Raw genomic sequence first — 19,406 nt, 5'->3', positions numbered from 1 at the left:
ACTCACCAGCTGGGCGCCCTCAGCGCGGCCCTGGCCTCCGGGATCTCGGCAGCGGCGACGGCGGCCCCGGCGCCATGTTCTGCTGCTCCTCGTTCAGCGGCAGCTGAGGCGGCGGCGGCAGCTCCGGCGGCGGGGGGCCGGGCGGACCCTCCCTCGCGGACTCCCTCCTCCGCCTCCTCCACCTCCTCCTCCCGCCGCTCCGCGGCTCTCCCTCGGGGCGGGGGGCGGGGAGGGGAAGGGGGGAGGGGCGGGAACCAGGGGGAGGGCGGACCAGCCTTGCTCGCTCCTTCCCTCCCTCCTTCGCAATGGCGGCGGCGGCGCCTCCTTCCTGCGGCCGCCGCTCCCGCGCGCGCTCCCCCTCGCTGCTGCGCGTGCGTGGCGCGGGGACCGTTGCAGGGGGATAACGGCCCGTGAGGGCGCGCAGCGAGGGGATAACCGGCGCGTGGCAGAGGAGAAGCGAGAGCGCGTGCGCGCCCGAGGGACTCACTGCCACTGCATCGGCCGCGTACAGGGAACGGGTGCGGAGGACGCAGTGCGCGTGCGCCCCCAAGAAATGCCGCTAGTGCGGTGGCTGCGGGTCGAGACAGAGCGCGAGGCGACCCGCGACCGGGCAGAGGAATGGGGTGGCCAAGTGCGCGTGCGCGGGAGGGGGTGCCAGCCGCCGCGGCTACTCGCACGAGGCGGAGGGAGTGGTCCTCGAGAGGCGCGCGCACCCTTGCGCGCGCCAGAAGCAGCCGAAACCCTCCTCGCCCTGGCTCTTGGAGAAAGCGGGAGGGGAGAGGCATGGCCCAGCTTTGGGGGCGGGAGCGAAGGGCGCGATCCCGCTCGCGCGGGACCTGACCAGCCAATGAGAGGCAAGGGGCGGTGGGTTTGCCGCGAGCTCAGCCCCGGGGAAAACGGAGGAGGAGAGAGGGGGCGACGTAACTTGGGGCGGTGGGGCGGGGCTGAGGAGGAGGGAGCGCACCCAGTGGAGGAGTTGATTGGGGAACACGAAGAGGCGTGGCCCGCCTTAGCCCAATAGGAGCCTCAATTCGTCGATCCGGAAGAAGGGGCGGGGCTGAGGAGCGCGTGCTCTTTTTCCTGGCAGAGAAGAAAATCTGCAGGTAACGAGTGCCTTATTACAACTTGCTTTGGGTTCTGTGATCGCCTGATCCCGGAAGAGGCGCGGAGGCCTGGTCCCGCATGCAGCCCTGGCCTCCAAGTCGGCATTGTGTAAATGACTGCAAATCAAATGTCAGTTCGAGAGCCCGGAGGGGAAAGAGTAGTGATGGGAAGGGGCACCACTGTAACCCCTGAATTCCTCTGAACTGAAGAGGGGTTCCTCTGGGACCCCTCCGGAAGTACGGGTCTTGGAAGATGAGCGTTCTGGGAGCCCAGTCAATATTCAAAGAATGCATGAAGAAAAGCTATGCTTCTTATTGCATTTTTCATTTCTTTACTCAGTCTCCTCATCTAAAAAATGGAATGATAATCTTAGCTCTTTAGTAAGGTTTGCAGGGAGAATTAAATGAGTTCTACTTGTAAAGCGCTGAAAATCATGCCTTGCTCTATAAACGCTGATAAATAAAATTACATGCGCTCAAGTTTTGTTTTGTTTTTGAGGTCATATCTCAATGTTTTTTTAAAAATTGAAGTGTGGGGCTTCCCTGGTGGCTCAGTGGTTAAGAATCCGCCTGCCAATGCAGGGGACACGGGTTCGAGCCCTGGTCCGAGAAGATCCCACATGCCGCGGAGTAACTAAGCCCGTGCGCCACAAGTGCTGAGCCTGTGTGCCACAACTACAGAAGCCTGCACGCCTAGAGCCTTCTCTAACAAGAGAAGCCCTCGCACTGCAACAAAGAGTAGCCCCCCGCTCTCAGCAACTAGAGAAAGCCCGCGCACAGCAACGAAGACTCAATGCAGCCAAAAAATACGTAAATAAATAAATAAATCTATAAAAAAGTAAAATAAAATGAAATTGAAGTGTGCTCAAGTTTTAAAGCATCCCATCAAATAAAGGTTTTCTGATTACTGATGACGGTTGTTTCCATTGACTCCCTTTTTTTTTTTTAATTTAACACTTTTAATGCATGAAATTTGATTTTTAGATGCTCGTGACTTGTTTTCTGGGGGGGCGCCCCACGTGGCATGCGGGATCCTAGGTCCCCTAGCAGGGATCCAACCCGTGCCCCCTGCAGTGGAAGCGGGAGTCTTAACCACTGGAAAGCCAGAGAAGTCCCCATTCATGACTTTTTTTAAAGTTTGTTTTTAGCGCTGTGGGCTAAACAAATCCAATGCGTGGGCCAGATTTTCTTTAGGTGCCACTGCAAGCCCTGGTTTGTAAGTGATTTTGAGATCTATCACTTGAGAACACCAGAAAAACGGGAGAAGGGACATCGGATTCCCCTACTTCAAATTAATACGTGTTCATAACTCCAGTGCCGTATTCTAGGTCCTTCCAATCTTGGGGAATTTTTGAACTGGCAGCACCTAGAGAAGAGAGAAGCCTGGGCTCACTCTGGATCCAGATGCCCCTCTCCCCTTCTTTTGGAGCCCATCGACCCTGTCTTATCATTCAAGTTTCACTCGAAGTCACTTCCTCAGGGTGGCCTCGCAGATTTGGCCTAACCCTCATATTTTTATAAAAATGGGCACTTTATGCTAGGCAACATTCTAAAGCACTTTAAACATATTAACTCACTTAACCCTCAGAACACCTTACAAGTAGGTTAGAGTTGTTATTCTGCTAAACTAAGGCACAAAGAGGTTACACAGCTAGTGAGTGTCAGATGTGAGATTCAAACCCAGACAACTGGGGTCAGATAGTTGCACACCTAGTACTTCTTCACAGCACTCCATCAGGGGTTGAAGTTCTGTATTGGTATCACCATTTTTCTTTCTTTCTTTTTTTTTTTTTTTTTGGCTGTGTTGGGTCTTTGTTGCTGCACGCGGGCTTTCTGTAGTTGCGGAGAGCCGGGGCTACTCTTCATTGCGGTGCGTGGGCTTCTCATTGCGGTGGCTTCTCTTATTGTGGAGCACGGGCTCTAGGCGCACAGGCTTCACTAGTTGTGGCATGCGGGCTCAGTAGTTGTGGCTCGCAGACTCAGTAGTTGTGGCACATGGGCTTAGTTGCTCCGCGGCACATGGGATCTTCCCGGACCAGGGCTCAAACCCGTGTCCCTTGCATTGACAGGCGGATTCTTAACCACTGCGCCACCAGGGAAGTCCCTGTTATCACCACTTTATGTGTGAGCCCTTTGAAGGCAGGAATTCTGGCTAGTTCCTCAGTCTGGAAAATGGCCCACAATAAATAATTGCTAATGAATAAATGAATGAATCTAATTCTAAACAAAGGGGATGATGGCTGGCACTGCAGGCATGGTAGCCAAGACACAGTCCTTGTTTAATGACTAACTTCTTTCCCTCTTTCAGATACTAGCTCAGATGTCCCCTCTTCCGGGAAGCCCTCCCTGAGGCCCTGCCAGTCTCCCTCTAGGCTTCCACAGCACCTTCGGGTCCTCCAGCCAAGCCCTGACCACCCCTGGGTTGTTCCCCTATACTGATAGTTCTCTCTATCTCACTGGACTGTGAGCCCCATGAGGACAGGTTGGGGGTGTCCCTATCAACGTTGATGTTCCTAGCACAGGTCCAGGCACAAGGCAGGGGCTCAGGCAGTGTTTCCCTGGATGAACGAAGGGAACCAACAAGGAGGGCCTTCCCAGCTCTGCATTTCTTTCCAGTGCACAAGAGGGCGGGTGTTAGTTGAGCAAGCCAACCACAGGAAGCAGGCTTCTCTGGGGGCAGCCGCCTCCGCGCACTCGGCTAACCTCCACTCCAGGATAAATAGACAAGCGAGTAAACAATTAGCTGACAGAGAGAGGTGCCGACTGCCGGCCTAGGCCACTGTCAAGATTTCCCAAGCGTGGACCTAGAGGCCCAAATAGCTGGGACTGGAGGTCACACCAACCGTGGAGCTGGAGTAGGTGTGAGGTGGGACCTGGGGATCTGGATCCGCATCGGGGAGATGCACAGGCAGAAAAATCCACAAAAGAGTTCTGCAAAGAGGGTGGAGGTGCTGGGGCATATTCTCTCTCCATTCCTCAGAGTCAGAAAGAATCAGAGGGTGGGGACCAGGTCTCAGCTTGACCAAGGAGTTGGTGAGCTCACAGCGCCGCCTACAAACCGAACTGAGGAAGCTGCAGCTAGCTGATGCTGCGGCTGTTATGGCAAAGAGAGGTGAACTCTTCCGCCATTGGCCGGAAGAGCAGCCAATCACGAGGAAGGAATGGGAGGCGGGGATGCCTAGGCTCAGTGCAAAATCCCAGCGCCTGGCCAGTGTTTGACACGTAGTGGGCACACGCTAAATGTCTGATGGAAGGATGGATGATGAACCTCCCAATTTTTATAAACTTTAAAAATGGAGGGAATTCCCTGGTGGTCCAGGGGTTCGGACTCCGCGCTTCCACTGCAGGGGGCACGGGTTTGATCCCTGACGGGGGAACTAAGTTCCCTCATGCTGCGTGGCACGGCCAAAAAAAGAGAGAGACAGAGAGAGAAAGAGAGAGAGAGAGAGAGAGAGAGAGAGAGAGAGAGACAGAGAGACAGAGAGACAGAGAGAGATCCCATTAAAAAAATAATTTAATAAAATAAAATAAAACATGCACACCGAGAAGTGCACAAATCACAAGTGTACAGCTCGATGAATATTCCAAGAGAACACGCCCTTGTAACCAGCACCCAGATAAAAAAACAGAATGTGACCAATCTCTGAGAAGCCCCCCAACCCCGTCCCCTTCCAGTCACTCCTCTTCCCCCTACAAGAAGACCCCCTATCCTGATTTCTATGCTTATTTTAGTTTTAGTTTTGCCTGTTTTAATTCTTTACATAAACGGAATTAAGTGGTCTCTTTTGATCAACATAGTTTGTTGGATTTATCCACGTTACTTTGTGTAAATGGAGATTGTTCATTCTCAGTGCTGTGTAGTATTCTACTGTGTGAAGAATCCACGATGTATTTTTACATGCTATTGTTGGTGAGCATCTGGGGAGTTTCCACTTTTAGTTATAATGAACAGCGCTGCTATGAACAGTCTAGAACATGTCTTTTGGTAAATATTTGTACTCATTCCTGCTAGATATGTACATGAGAGTGAAATTGCTGGTCACAGGGTGTGCATGTGTACTTCAACCAGTTTCCCAAAGCGGATGCACCTATTTACATCCCCAGAGACATGTAGAAGAATTTCAGCTGCTCCACGTTTTCCCAAACACTTGATATTGTCCATCTTTTTAACTTTGGCCATGCTAATGGCTGTGTAGTGGTATCCAGCTGTGGTCTTAATCTGTCTTATCCCATTGATTAATGAGGTTGAGTATCATTTCATATATACATGAGCCATTTGAATAGCATCTTTTGTGAAATGCTGTTCAAATCTTTTGCCCACGTTCAATTGTGTTATGTATTCTTTTCATTATTCTATTACCAATAATACATGAATTTCTTGTGCTTACAAAATTTTAAAATACACCAGATAAGATGCAGTCTCCTTGGACAACCCAACCGCATCCCCTCGCCTTTTGAGAAATGTGTTTTCTTCCAGACTTCTCTATATAGTTGCCTGAATGCACACATTTTTTTATGTGACTGCATATGAACTAGCTGCTTTTTCCCCATCAATGCATATTTTGTCTCTTTCCAATTTTTCCCTATGACAAGCATGTTGAAACGACACCTCAAAGGAAAGCGTCTTTCCAGGTTCTGTAGTAAAGAAGAAGTGCTGGGACTAGTCCTTTCTGTCTATATCTATATTCCATAGATATAGACAGACTCAGACTCCAAACCACCCAGGCCATGAGATACTTGACAGCAGAAACAAGGTCTCTTCCCTGCTTGGACACTCTGCCTAGCTCTGTCCCTAACTCCTCAGCTAGGCTAGGTGTCTCTGCTTTAAGCAATTGTGGTAGCCAGGTCTCCAAGACGGACCCTGCTGATTCTCACCTGGTATTCAGATCCCCTCCTACCTCGGATAGGGCAGTTCCGGGTACCAATAAGATAATGTGGAAATAACAGGGTGTGACTTTGAGGCCAGGTCATAAAACATATTGCAGCTTCTGGCCTTGCCCTTTCTTGGATCATTCACTCTGGGGGAAAACAGCTCATGTGTCCTTGTGGAGGGGGCCACCTGCGAGGAACTGAGACCTCCTGCCAACAGCCAGCGTTAATCAGCCAACGCCATGAGTGAGCCCCTGGGAGGGAGATCCTTCAGGTCCAGTCGACTGAGCCTTCAAATGACTGCATTCGCAGCTGACATCTTTAAAAAAAAAAAAATTATTTATTTGGTTGCGCAGGGTCTTAGTTGCGGGAGGTGGGCTCCTGAGTTGTGGCATGTGAACTCTTAGTTGCAGCATGCGTGTGGGATCTAGTTCTCTGACCAGGGGTCGAACCCGGGCCCCCTGCATTGGGAGCATGGAGTCTTAACCACTGCACCACCAGAGAAGTCCCCAAGCTGACATCTTGACTGCAACCTCATGAGAGACACCAAACCAGAATCACCCAGGTAAGCTGCTCCCAAATTCCCGATCCATAGAAGCTGTGTGAATAAGAAATATTTATTGTTATTTGCTCAGTAATTTGTTATTTATTTGCATATATCATTTAAGTCTATTTCCCCTGCTAGACCATGAATGACGTCGGGGTGGGGACAGTGTCTGTTTTCTTTTCTTTTTTTCTTTATTTTATTAGGGCAATTTCCAAACATAAAGTTGGAAAGTTTTACACAGTGAATGCCCATATACTCAGCATCTAGATTCTATAATTTTGTTTCTTTTCTTTTCACCTCTCTATCCTTTAATCAATCCACTAATCTAACTTACTTTTCTGATATATTTTAAAGTTAATTTCAGGTACTCCCCTGGTGGTCCAGTGGTTAAGAATCCGCGCTTCCACTGCAGGGGGCTCGGGTTTGATCCCTGGTCGGGGAACTAAGATCCCGCATGCTGCACGGCGCGGCCAAAAACAAAAAAAAACCCTAAAAGACAAAAAAACAAACCAATATGCATATCATCAAATAGAGCTCAATATTTACTGACTATTTTTGTTCAGGTAAATTTTATGTAAGGTGAAATGCACAAATCTTGTGTATCATTTGTTGATTTTTGATGTGTATCTACATCCATGTAACTAAAACCTCTTTCAAAGTATAGAATATTACTAAGCCAAATCCAACATAATCCTTACCTCCTAGCCCCCTGCCCACAGAGACAATCACTGTTCCTGTTTTCACATCATAGATTAGTTTTACCAATTTTAGTCTTCATGGTCATTCAAACAAATCGCATAGTAACTATTCATTCGTGTAAGACTTCTTTTACTTAGCATTACACGTGTCTGTTTTCTTGATACCTATTAATTCATTCATTCAGCAGATGTTTATCAAACAAACACCAGACTTGTGCCAGGCACTGAGCTGGGCACTGGAGATCAGGGCTGGGACCAAGGGGAGGCAAGCCAGGTGCTCACTTTCAGGCTCCTGCAAGGGCTGGGTCAGCACCTAAAGTGAGTGCCTTTTTAACTTTTTTAAAATTTTGGCTGCGCCCTGCGGCATATGGGATCTTAGTTCCCTGACCAGGGATCGAACCCACACCCCCTGCATTGGAAGCATGGAGTCTTAACCACTGGACGGCCAGGAAAGTCCCGAGTGACTGCCTTTTTAAATTTTTCACCCTGGGCGCATTGCTTACCTGCATTGCAACGCTGTTGGAGATAAAGCAGTGCAAGAGACGGAAATGATCTCTGACCTCTTTTTGCCCCTGCAATTATTCAATAGCTATGTGTTGGTTCTTCTGCCAATACTACACTTTTAATTTACATTGTTCTACGATATGGTTTGTTTTTATTAGGGCAAGTCTCCCCTCAGTATCAGTACCTTTACTGAGTGCTTACTATGTGCCACCGTGTTCTAGGTGATGTAGATACAGTTAATAGACAGGGTCCCTGCTCTCAACAGGGACCTAAGGGGAGATCCAGACAACAGACCCACACACCCCAAATAAATCATTAACAGTCGTAAAAAGGCTTAAAAAAATCAAACTAACTGCTGACCTAGAGAATTTGAGGGGTTGGAGAGGGGGACTTTTGTATGTTGGGTCCTCTATATAGTACTGTGGAGGTGCTGTTTAAGCTAGAGGAAGAGGTCAGCCAGCAAATAAATGGGGGAAGGATTTCCAGGGAACAGCGCAAAGGAAAGGCACTGAGGTGGGAAAGCACTTGGCCTGTTTGGGTAACTGAAAGAAGGCAGGTATACCTCTGGATAGGAAGTAAGAAGACGCCTATTACCTGATGTATGTTAACAGTGAACATTCATGATTTTAATATTTATTGAGCACTTACCATGTGTTGAGCACTGTGCTAAGTACTTTGGAAACTTACCGAAGCTTTACAACAACCCTACTGAGGTTACCCCTTGATCACCCCTCTTTTACAGATGAAGAAATTGAGTTAAGGGTGAAATTGCTGGCCCGAAGTACTAGGAAATGCGACGGCAGGATTTGCACACAGTTCTGACTTCCAAATTCATGGTCTGAAACCACTGTCTGTCTCCCACAGAAAACACTCAACACATTTTAAACAAAGTACTGGGTGAACACGGAAAGACAGTTACATTTCTAGCTCCCCCAACGCAGTTTCTTATTTAAAACAACTATTCCCAGCTTGTCCTTTTCGCCTTCGCGGGGAGGTGGAGGGAGGCTGGAGGAACTACATTTCCCAGGATGCAGCGCTCGCCTCGCTGGCCGTCAAGCATATCGGGAATTGTAGTCCTCGGAGGACTACAATTCGCCCACGGCTCCCAGCATGCATTTGGAGTCCGAACCGTGCGGTAGGAAACGGACAGTCGCGCAGCATGCTGGGAAGCGAGACCGGCTCTTTTCCCAGGCTTGCCTCCCAGACAAGCGAACCCATTTTTTTCCGGACTACAATTCCCAGCGGGCTGTGCGCTAGAGGGCGGGCGAGTTCGGCTCCCGGAAGTCCGCTCTAGCCTTCGGTCCCCCAGCAGCTGCCAGAGCCGGAGCCGCCCAGAAGCCGCGGGACCTGGGCCGCTGGGGTCCGGACGGGGGTCGCCATGGTAACGGGGGCGCGCCCACGCTGGGGACGGGGGAAGGGTGGGTCCACGTGCAGGTACTGGAGACTCGGTAGGATACTGACAAGCCGCCCCTGCTGCGGTGCGATGGTCTGGGCCGGGCGCGGGCTCTCGGGATTGGGGCCGATCGAAGGCCGGGGAAGGGGAGAACCGGGAGGTGGCTCTGAGCGCTGGAGTGTACCGGGGCTCTCGAGGCCAGGGAGCTTTGGAGACCAGGTGGCAAGCGGAGAGGGCTGTGCGGGAGGGAGACACTGGAGGTGGCTGGAGGGTTTTGAAACAGGGAGGCAAGAGATCAGGGAGGATCTCAGAGATGGGCAGAAGGAATTGGAGGTGGGGAGGGGACATCCTAAGAGGAGGACTCTGGGAGCGTGGCAGGAGAGTTGAAGAATGGGAGACATTGTGATAGGAGAGAGGGGGTCTCTAGAGGCAGGAAGCTGACATTGCAGGTGGAGGGGGTGTTGGAACTGGGCCGGATACTGCTGATGAGAGAGGTATCTCGAGGGGAAGAGACTGGACCCTGGAGACGGGAAGTAGACAACTGTAGGGAATGGGGCTTTAATGTCAGGAAAAGTGTGCAATAAAAGGGAGAAGCCTTGGCGTAGGGAATGAATGCTAGAAACAAGTGGGGAGCAATGGAGTAGGTCTTTGCAAGAGGAGGGGTCTTGGAGAATAGGGAGTAGGCATGGAAGTGCGAGAGGTGGGGATGGGGCTTTGGGAACAAGGATTGGGCATTGGATTTGTCACCGCTCCCCGGGGATCGGGATGGGGCGACCTGACAGAGGGCACTGAAACGGAGAAAGCAGGAGTCAAAAGGGAACAGCTCCTGGGTAGGGGGCTTGGAGACAGAGAAGGTTGGGGAGCATCAAGAGGGGACATCAGAGGGGCGAGGATACAGGAGGGAAGGGACTTCTCATTGTGGATTCCCTGAGGTGGAGAGATTCTTACTGGGAGGAGAAACAGGAAGAGGTGTGTGAGGGAACTTAGGAGTAAGAGGCAGAGCTCTCCCTCAGCTGTGTAGACTGGCTTCTATGTCTCTCCTCCCTAGATACCCCATCTATCTCTGGCTCTGCTCCCAGGCTGTGGCTGTGTGGCGTGGGTCCCCCCAACTCCCACCCCACGCCCTTTCCCTGCCTGCCAGGACCCCTGCCCTAGGAAGTGGTTTTCCCTGGTTCAGCAGAAGGGGTTCTTGGAAGGAGAGTGTAATATCCTTTTTCTGTGCAGCCTGATTGGTTGGGGGAGGAGGGATGGAGTGTGTGGAGAGTGAGGCTTAGGAAAGAGAGCAGACTCTTGCCAGTGGGTGGAGGCTCCCACAGGTGAGGGTAAGGGGGCTCAGAGGAAAGCCTTTGGACTCCCAGCTCTGCTTTCTGGCTGTGAGCCTTCCTTTCTCTGAGCCTCAGTTTCTTCATCTATAAAACGGGCATAAGCATGCCCATCTCAAACAGAACTGAGCCCAAAGGCAGGCTTCCTAGCTACGTGAACTTGGGCCATGGTTTTCTCAAAGTCAAATGCCGATGAACTATAATATTACTAACAACTAATATTTGTATAACACTTAGTATGTACTAGTCACTGTATTATACCTCTTATATTTAATAACTCATGCAACAGTCTCCTGAGGGAGGTACTCTCGTTATATCCATTATACAGACGGAGAAACTGAGGTCCGGAGAGGTTAAGTAACTTGCCTGCAGACACACAGCCAGCAGTGCCAGGATTCATTCGGGCTCTGGAGTCTGTGTTCTTAGCCACTTGGTCAAATGCCTCAGTCATAATAGCTAATTTTATTGAGCACTCCGTATGTAATAGGCACTATACAAAGCACTTCCGGGATCAACTTGTTCAGTGTTCATAGTAACCCTATGAGAGTTGAGCTGGCTTTTCAGAATCATAAAAACACATTTCCTAGCCATCACAGATGATGATCGTAGCCGACACCGAGCGAACCTGCTAGTACCAGCTACTAGACTAAATTTATAAACTTATTTAACCTTCAGAACACCCTGACAAAGTGGGTCTTCTATGGAAACTTGTTTTGCCGGGGTGGGGGGTGGGGGGTGGGGAACTGAGGCTTAGAGGGGCGGATCTTTTGTCCAAGGTCAGGGAGACGAGAGTTGGTGGAGCCTGGGACTTAGTGCCCTAGAAATGACTGCAGAGTTGGCCAGAGAAATCACGGGGGTGTTGGAGGGACCTGGGGCAGGAGCGTGTGGCCAGGCCAGCCTGGCTGGGCTCTGGGGCGTGGCTGAGACCCTTGGAAGACAGGCCGCAGGGACACGTGGGCCCTGTCTCCCCTGTGGGGATGGGTGGGGCTGTTGGGCAGGGCCGCCCAGCACTGGCCCGCCCTCCCCACCCCTCTCCCTCCCTCCTCCTCCTGCTGCCCCCAGATCCGCTTCATCCTCATCCAGAACCGGGCAGGCAAGACGCGCCTGGCCAAGTGGTACATGCAGTTTGATGACGATGAGAAGCAGAAGCTGATCGAGGAGGTGCACGCTGTGGTCACTGTCCGAGATGCCAAGCACACCAACTTTGTGGAGGTGACGGGAAACTACCCCCCCCACCCCCGGCCAAAATGCACCCCCCACTCCCTTGCTACCTTTTGACCCCTCCTTCCCAGCCTCCTGCCCAACCTCTAATGGCAATAACCCCTCACACCCTCCTTACTTACCACATTCATTTATTCAACATGCTTGCGGTCTTCTTTCCTTTGGGGGGTATTTTTTTTTTTTTTACGGTACGTGGGCCTCTCACTGCTGTGGCCTCTCCCATCGCGGAGCACAGGCTCCGGACGCGCAGACTCAGCGGCCACGGCTCACGGGCCCAGCTGCTCCGCGTCATGTGGGATCTTCCCGGTCCAGGGCACGAACCCATGTCCCCTGCATCGGCAGGCGGACTCTCAACCACTGCGCCACCACGGAAGCCCTGGGGGGTACTTTTTAGTGTGAAATTTTTCCGGCGTACAGGTTAGTACAACAGGAGAGAAGTCGATTGCAAACTACCCAGATTTCATAGTATTAAGAGTTTGCTTTTGTTTTTATTTTTATAAATTTATTTATTTATTTATCTAATTTTGGCTGCATTGGGTCTTCGTTGCTGTGCAGGCTTTCTCTAGTTGCGGCGAGCAGGGGCTACTCTTCGTTGCGGTGCGCGGGCTTCTCATTGCGATGGCTTCTCTTGTTGCGGAGCACGGGCTCTAGGCACGTGGGCTTCAGTAGCTGTGGCTCGCGGGCTCTAGAGCGCAGGCTCAGTAGCTGTGGCGCACGGGCTTAGTTGCTCCACAGCATGTGGGGTCTTCCCGGACCAGGGCTCGAATCCATGTCCCCTGCATTGGCAGGCAGGTTCTTAACCACTGCGCCACCAGGGAAGTCCTGCATTTTTGTTTTACCTTTTTCGGCCGAACAACTTTTTTTTTTCTGGTGCCTTTTAAAAACTTAAAATGCTCAAACACACAGCGTATGGAATGGTATAATGAACCATCCCTTGCTGTAGTGTTTTCCATTAAGTCACAGGGGAATTCCCTGGCAATCCAGTGGTTAGGATTTCTCACTCTCACTGCCAAGGGCCTGGGTTCAATCCCTGGTTGGGGAACTAAGATCCCATAAACCGTGCAGTGCAGCCAAAAAAAATATATAAGTTACAGAGACCATGACGTTTCATCCCTAAATATTTCAGGATACATCTCAGAAAATAAAGACACTTCCTTCCATGACCAAAGTACCATCAGGCCTGATAAAATGAGTCATACTTCCTTACTACTATTACTCTAATACCCAATCAATACTTAACTTTCCCCCAAATCATCAAAACTGATTGTCCAAAGCCAGTCAAGGATCTTGGCGTTGCTTTTGCTTTCCATGTCTCTTTGGTCTCTTTATTGAGATGCCTCCAGCTTTAATTCCCACGAGATTAGCCTGTTCAAGAGACCAGGCTGATTGTCCTGTAGAATTCAACAAATATTAATCAGGGGACTGCTGTGTGCCGGGCACTGTTCTAGGCACTGGTGATACAGCAGGGAACAAAACAGACCCAGTCCCTGCCCTTGGAGAGCTGACAGCTGACATTCTAGTGGGTGGGCGACTGTTAGTAAAGTTACAGTGTATCGGGTGGTGATAGGCGTCAGGGAGAAAAAAGAAGCAGCTGTGGGGGGTGGAATTGCTGGGGTGTGTGCAGCAGGGGCTGGAATACAGGTTTAGATGGTTTGGTCAGGAGGTCTTCATTGAAGCGGGGCCATTTGAGCCCAGACCTGAGGAAATTGAGGAGTGGAAGGAGATGATATCTGAGAAAGGAACATTTCAAGCCCAGGGAACAGCAAGTGCAAAGACCCTGAGGCAGCAGGAATGTACGGGGGCATTCCTAGAATAGCGAGAAGGCCAGTGTATCTGAGGTGGAGTAAGCCAGGGAGGATGGTGGGAGCAGATGAGATCATTGCAGAAGGCGCAGGGCGTTGTGGGCCATGGTGAGGACTTGGGCTCTTGCTCTGAGTGAGACGGGAGCCACGGAGGGGTTTTGAGCTGAGGAGCAACATGGGTTGACTTAGGCTTTAGGGATCCCTCTCTAGGGGACAAGAGCAGAAGCAGGGGGACCACTCAGGAGGTGACCTCTGAGGTCCAGGTGAGAGATACTGGTGACTGGCACTGGCATGGAAGCAATAGGGGTGCTGAGAAGCGTTTTGAAGGTAGAGCCAACTGAAGGGCCAAAGATTGGATGAGGTGTGTGAAAAAATGGAGCCACCAGTAGGGGGCGCTGTCACTTTCTCGGATGGGGCCGACTCAGGAAAGAGCAGGTTGAGGTGAAGATCAGCCCTGAGGTGTCTGTTCTCATCCCAGCTGAGATGTCCAGGAGGGGATGAGGGGAGAGGAGCGGGGACGTCAAGGGATGCCCGCTCTCCCGGGGCATCCTGCTGCCGGCGCAGGGTGGGTCCCACACTGAGTGCTAGAAACGGCAGCAACTGAGGGACCCAGAGAGGGGCAGGGAGGCCCGAATAGACAGGAGTAGCCAGAAAGGCTGGCGGGTCAGGTGAAACTGTCACAAGGGGGCCTGACCATCTTAGGTTGCTCCCAGTCCAGGCCCACTCCAGCATGTAGCCCTGTGCAGGGCAGTGCTGGTGACACAGTGGTGACAGGAAAGAGCCAGGAGGATGATAGCAGGAAAGGGCGAATTTCAAGAAAGGAAGAGTGATGCTCAGCGTCAGATCCTGCCAAGGCCACACCAGCTATGACAGTCAGTTGGTAACTTCTCCAGATCAAGTTTTCCTGCCCACTTGGCTTCCTGTCTTGAACCCTCAACTCCAGAGCAGGGGCCTTCAAACATTTGATCATGGATCTGTATCAGTTTCAAAAAAAGGAGAGGGCTTCCCTGGTGGCGCAGTGGTTGGGAGTCCACCTGCTAATGCAGGGGACGCAGGTTCATGCCCCGGTCCGGGAGGATCCCGCATGCCGCGGAGCGGCTGGGCCCGTGAGCCATGGCCGCTGAGCCTGCGCATCTGGAGCCTGTGTTCCACAGCGGGAGAGGCCACAGCGGTGAGAGGCCCGTGTACCGCAAAAAAAAAAAAAAAAAAAAAGAGTTGGCACCCTGATATATTCTTTTTTCTTTAATTTTTTTTATTACTATTTTTAAAATTGGGGTATAGTTGTTTTAGTTTCTACTGTTCAGCGAAGTGGAGTCCCCTGTGCTATACAGCAGGTTCTCATTGGTTATCTATTTTATACCTATTAGTGTATATATGTCAATCCCAATCTCCCAATTCATCCCACCACCACCCCCTTTCCCCCCTTGGTGTCCATATGTTTGTTCGCTATGTCTATGTCTCTATTTCTGCCTTGCAAACCGGTTCCTCTGTACCATTTTTCTAGATTCCACATATATGCGTTAATATACAATATTTGTTTTTCTCTTTCTGACTTACTTCACTCTGTACAACAGTCTGTAGGTCCATCCACGTCTCTACAAATGACTCAGTATCGTTCCTTTTTATGGCTGAGTAATATTCCTTTGTATATGTGTACCACATCTTTATCCATTCGTCTGTCGTCAATGGGAATTTAGGTTGCTTCCATGACCTGGCTATTGTAAATAGTGCTGCACTGAACATTGAGGTGCACGTGTCTTTTTTTTTTTTTTTTTGGCTGCATTGGGTCTTCGTTGCTGCACGTGGGCTTTCTCTAGTTGTGGCGAGTGAGGGCTAGTCTTCATTGCGGTGCACAGGCTTCTCATTGCGGTGGCTTCTCTTGTTGCGGAGCATTGGCTCTAGGTGCGTGGGCTTCAGTAGTTGAGGCACGCGGGCTCAGTAGTTGTGGCTTACGGGCTCTAGAGTGCAGGCTCAGTAGTTGTGGCGCACGTGTGGGCTTTCTACACTGTTCCATTGATCTATATTTTTGTTTTCGTGCCAGTACCATACTGTCTTTATTATTGTAGCTTTGTAGTATAGTCTGAAGTCAGGGAGTCTGATTCCTCCAGCTCTGTTTTTTTTTCCTTAAGATTGCTTTGGCTATTCGGTGTCTTTTGTGTCTCCATACAAATGTTAAGATTTTTTTGTTCTATTTCAGTGAAAAATGCCATTGGTAATTTGATAGGGATTGCATTGAATCTGTAGATTGCTTTGGGTAGTACAGTCATTTTCACAGTATTGATTCTTCTAATCCAAGAACATGGTATATCTCTCCATCTGTTTGTGTCATCCTTGATTTCTTTCATCAGTGTCTTATAGTGTTCTGAGTACAGGTCTTTTACCTCCTTAGGTAGGTTTATTCTTGATATAGTCTTACTAATCCACGGATTATGTGCAGGAACTACTGTAATAATATTAGGAAACACACTGGGAATTCCCTGGCGGTCCAGTGGTTAGGACTCTGTGCTTTCACTGCCAAGGGTGCAGGTTCAATCCCTGGTCAGGGAACTAAGATCCCACAAGCTGAGCAGCGTGGCCAAAAACAGTTAGAGAACATACTCAAAGTATAGGAATTAACAAAAGGATACAGTAGGAAAAAAATATATAAAAATCAGGGACTTGAGGACTTCCCTGGTGGTGCAATGGTTAGGAATCCACCTGCCAATGCAGGGGACAAGGGTTTGAGCTCTCGTCCAGGAAGATCCCACATGCCATGGAGCAACTAAGCCCGTGTGCCACAACTACTGAGCCTGCGCTCTAGAGCCTGCGAGCTGCAACTACTGAGCCTATTTGCTGCAACTACTGAAGCCCACGCACCTAGAGCCCATGCTTCGCAACAAGAGAAGCCAAGCATAATGAGAAGCCCACGCACTGCAACAAAGAGCAGCCCCCACTCGCCGCAACTAGAGAAAGCCTGCGCGCAGCAACGGAGACCCAACGCAGTGAAAAATATATATATAAATAAAAATAAATTTATTTAAAAAAAAAGAAAAAAAAAATCAGGGACTTGTGTTGGCTTTTGCAGTCGCCACCAGGTGGCGACACACGCACACACGCCAGGCTGGCTTTTTCAGATTTTGGCCAAAGACATGGAACTTTGCAAGCCAGTATTCATATCTCTATGTGTCTATATCACTTTATCTACTTACACATGCGTATAAAATTAGAGTCTGCGTCCCTGGTTCATGCATATTTATTCGTGGATTGTGTGTATGTGATAAGGTTTGTATTTATATTACGGTTCAGTTAAGGGCAAGGCTGAGATTGTCTTGGTTACAGGTGGTGAGTGTGCACTGCCCAGCACAAAGCTTGCCACACAGTAAGTACTCAGGCAGTGTTTGTGGAATGATTGAGTAGATTAGTTCCAGGCTGAGGAGTTTGACTCTCTCCAGAGGCAACAGGGAGCCACAGAAAGAGGGGAATGGACACCGTGGAACACCCCTGCGTCTCTCTCTGGGCTCTGGGCTTTTGCATAGTCTGTTCCCTCTGCCTAAAGCACTCCTGCCCGTTCACTCCTACTCATCCTCCAGATCTCAGTCCAGATGCCCCCTCCTCCAGGAAGCCCTCCCGGACCCCCATCCTGGGTCAGCTGCCTGCCCCCTTGGGGCTCTCACAGTCTAGCCCTGCCCACTTAGGGGATGACTAAGGATGAATCTGTCTCCGCTGGACAGTGAGCCCTAGGCAGGGAAGGCCAGGACCACTGTGTCCCCAGCACAAGGCCAGACACAGAACAGGGCCTCAGGGACCACACGTGGAACGCAGGACTGAATATGTTGGCTCCACCCTGCCCAGCACACTGGGTCCTGGGCACACCCTGTCACTGACTATCTGCCTCTCTGCTCCGCAGTTCCGGAACTTCAAGATCATTTACCGACGCTACGCCGGCCTCTACTTCTGTATCTGTGTGGATGTCAACGACAACAACCTGGCCTACCTGGAGGCCATCCACAACTTTGTGGAGGTGCGCAGGCGGGCGGGCGCCGTCCCTCGCATCCCCTCTGTTGGGATGCACGGGCCCTCCTTGCCCTCCCCTCAGAAGCGGGAGGCGGAGGGCCACTGTCTTTTTCTGCCCTCCTCGATGTTTCCTCTGGTCTCTGTCTCTCCCCTTTCCTCAGCTTCTCTCTGCCTTTTTTTTTGCCGTCTCATTCTGATGCCCTCTGTTCCTGTCTCTGTGTGTGTGTCTCTCTCTCCCTGCCCATCTCTCACCACCTCTGTCTTCCTCTCCCAGGTCTTAAATGAATATTTCCACAACGTCTGTGAACTGGACCTGGTGTTCAACTTCTACAAGGTGGGCTCCTGGTGAAGATGAGATGAGGAGGGGGAAGGGGGGTGGGCTGGACCCCCGCAGCCGCCCCGGTGCCTCTGCGGGGGTCTGTTTCCTGGTCCTCGGGCATCAGAGCCCCCAGCCCTCAAGGTTTAGACCAGCATCCTGGGGGTCTCCCCACCTCTCACACCAGGGTCTCCCCTCACCCTCCCTTCACTCAGGTTTACACGGTCGTGGACGAGATGTTCCTGGCCGGCGAAATCCGAGAGACCAGCCAGACGAAGGTGCTTAAACAGCTGCTGATGCTGCAGTCCCTGGAGTGATGGCGGGCCGGCCCCTCCCGCCCCCGGTCCTGCCCCCGGTCGAGCCTGCTCCCTTCCCCTTTCCAGGCCCGGGGTCCACCCCAGCAGCCCCGTCCCTCAGCTGCCCCGGAGGAAGACACCCAGCCGGGTCTGGGCCACAAGGGAAGGGGCCGCCCCCCACGGCCTCTGGGCCCCAGCTGTGGGCGGAGGCCACTTTGGGTGTACCGAGTAACCATGCCGTTGTCGTGTGATGCCATGAGTGCGTGCCTGGAGCCCCCAGTAAACCTGTGGTCCCCGCCTGGCCTCGTGTCTTTTGAGCCCTTGCCTATCTTCCTTGGGAACCAGGGGCAACTCCGGACGCCCTGCCATCAGTGCATCAGGCAGTCAGTCAACAAACACTCCTCGTGAGAATTCCCTGGTGGTCCAGTGGTTAGGACTCTGAGCTTCCACGGCAGGGGTCCTGGGTTCAATCCTTGGTCGGGGAACTATGATCCCACAAGCCGTGCAGGGCAGTCAAGAAGAGAAAAACACACACAAAAAACAACCCCAACGAACTGCTCGTGCTGAGGTTGGGGGAGGGGGAGTGCAGATGCTTTCCCACCCGTTTCTGCCCACAGAGGGCTGCTGGGACTGGAAGCGGTGACGGATCTCGACACTGAGCGCTTGCTACTAAAATAATGATGTTCCGGGCCAACACCGATGTCTCTCAGGCGCCGTTCTAAGCCTTGACATGTAGTGCCTTACTTAATCCTCGCAAGATGATGAGTAAGGGACTGTTAGTAGCCCCATTTTCCAGAGGAGATCACTGAGCTCAGAGAAGGTCACAAGACTCGTTCAAGGTCAGGTGGCGAGTCTGCAGATGAACCAGGTTGCTTTTGAGCCTAGGCAGGCGGCTCCAGAATCCTTGTTCTTAACCACTAGGCCGGAGGTGCAGGCGCTGGGCCCAGTGTTCAGTGGTTCTCAGCAGTGGCACTGGCACTTGGGGTAGGAAGATTCTTCACTGTGTAAGACTGTCCACCTCCATCTGCCAAGTGCCGGTACCAAGTGGCCCTCAGCACTTGTGACGACAGGAAACACTCCTGCATATTTCTTTTTTTTTCTTTTCTTTTCTTTCTGGCTGCACCGTGTGGCTTCTGGGATCTTAGTTCCCCAACCAGGAAATGAACCCAGCACCATGTCAGTGAAAGCGCCGAGTCCTAACCACTAGACCACCAGGGACGTCCCCCCATGTGTTTCTAGTGCCCTCTGGAGGGGCTGTGCCCCTTCCCCCCCGTGCCCACCGAGAGCAGAGTGATGGCCGCTGGCTGCAGCCACGACTGGCATCCTTGGCAGAGCTGAGAAT

General features: G+C 51.3%; 2 protein-coding genes across 3 annotated transcripts in view; one reads left to right on the top strand and one right to left on the bottom strand.

Moving 5' to 3' along the window:
- ARHGAP35 (Rho GTPase activating protein 35) overlaps nucleotides 1-778 on the bottom strand; it is a 123,173-nt gene extending 122,395 nt beyond the window's left edge. For both annotated transcript variants that reach the window (XM_079907738.1, XM_079907737.1), the window contains exon 1: nucleotides 7-778. The gene's annotated coding sequence lies outside the window, so the exon portion shown is untranslated. The remainder of the gene's footprint in view (nucleotides 1-6) is intronic.
- An 8,134-nt stretch (nucleotides 779-8,912) lies between these two features.
- On the top strand, nucleotides 8,913-18,359 carry AP2S1 (adaptor related protein complex 2 subunit sigma 1). The gene is made up of 5 exons (XM_079907634.1): nucleotides 8,913-9,102; nucleotides 11,499-11,648; nucleotides 17,346-17,459; nucleotides 17,727-17,786; nucleotides 17,984-18,359. The coding sequence occupies exons 1-5, from the start codon at nucleotides 9,100-9,102 to the stop codon at nucleotides 18,083-18,085; spliced, it is 429 nt and encodes a 142-aa protein (XP_079763760.1). The 5' UTR covers nucleotides 8,913-9,099; the 3' UTR covers nucleotides 18,086-18,359.
- The last annotated feature ends 1,047 nt before the right edge of the window (nucleotides 18,360-19,406 follow it).

Source organism: Stenella coeruleoalba (genome assembly GCF_951394435.1).
Source record: "Stenella coeruleoalba genome assembly, chromosome: 20".
In the NCBI taxonomy this organism is placed as follows: domain Eukaryota; kingdom Metazoa; phylum Chordata; class Mammalia; order Artiodactyla; family Delphinidae; genus Stenella; species Stenella coeruleoalba.
This window is presented reverse-complemented; position numbering and strand designations above follow the sequence as displayed.

Excerpts from the sequence above, each read along its gene's own strand:
- AP2S1 (XM_079907634.1), top strand. Across the intron at positions 11,649-17,345 it reads AGCACACCAACTTTGTGGAG|TTCCGGAACTTCAAGATCAT; the intron begins GTGACGGGAAAC and ends TCTGCTCCGCAG. Across the intron at positions 17,787-17,983 it reads TGGTGTTCAACTTCTACAAG|GTTTACACGGTCGTGGACGA; the intron begins GTGGGCTCCTGG and ends CCCTTCACTCAG.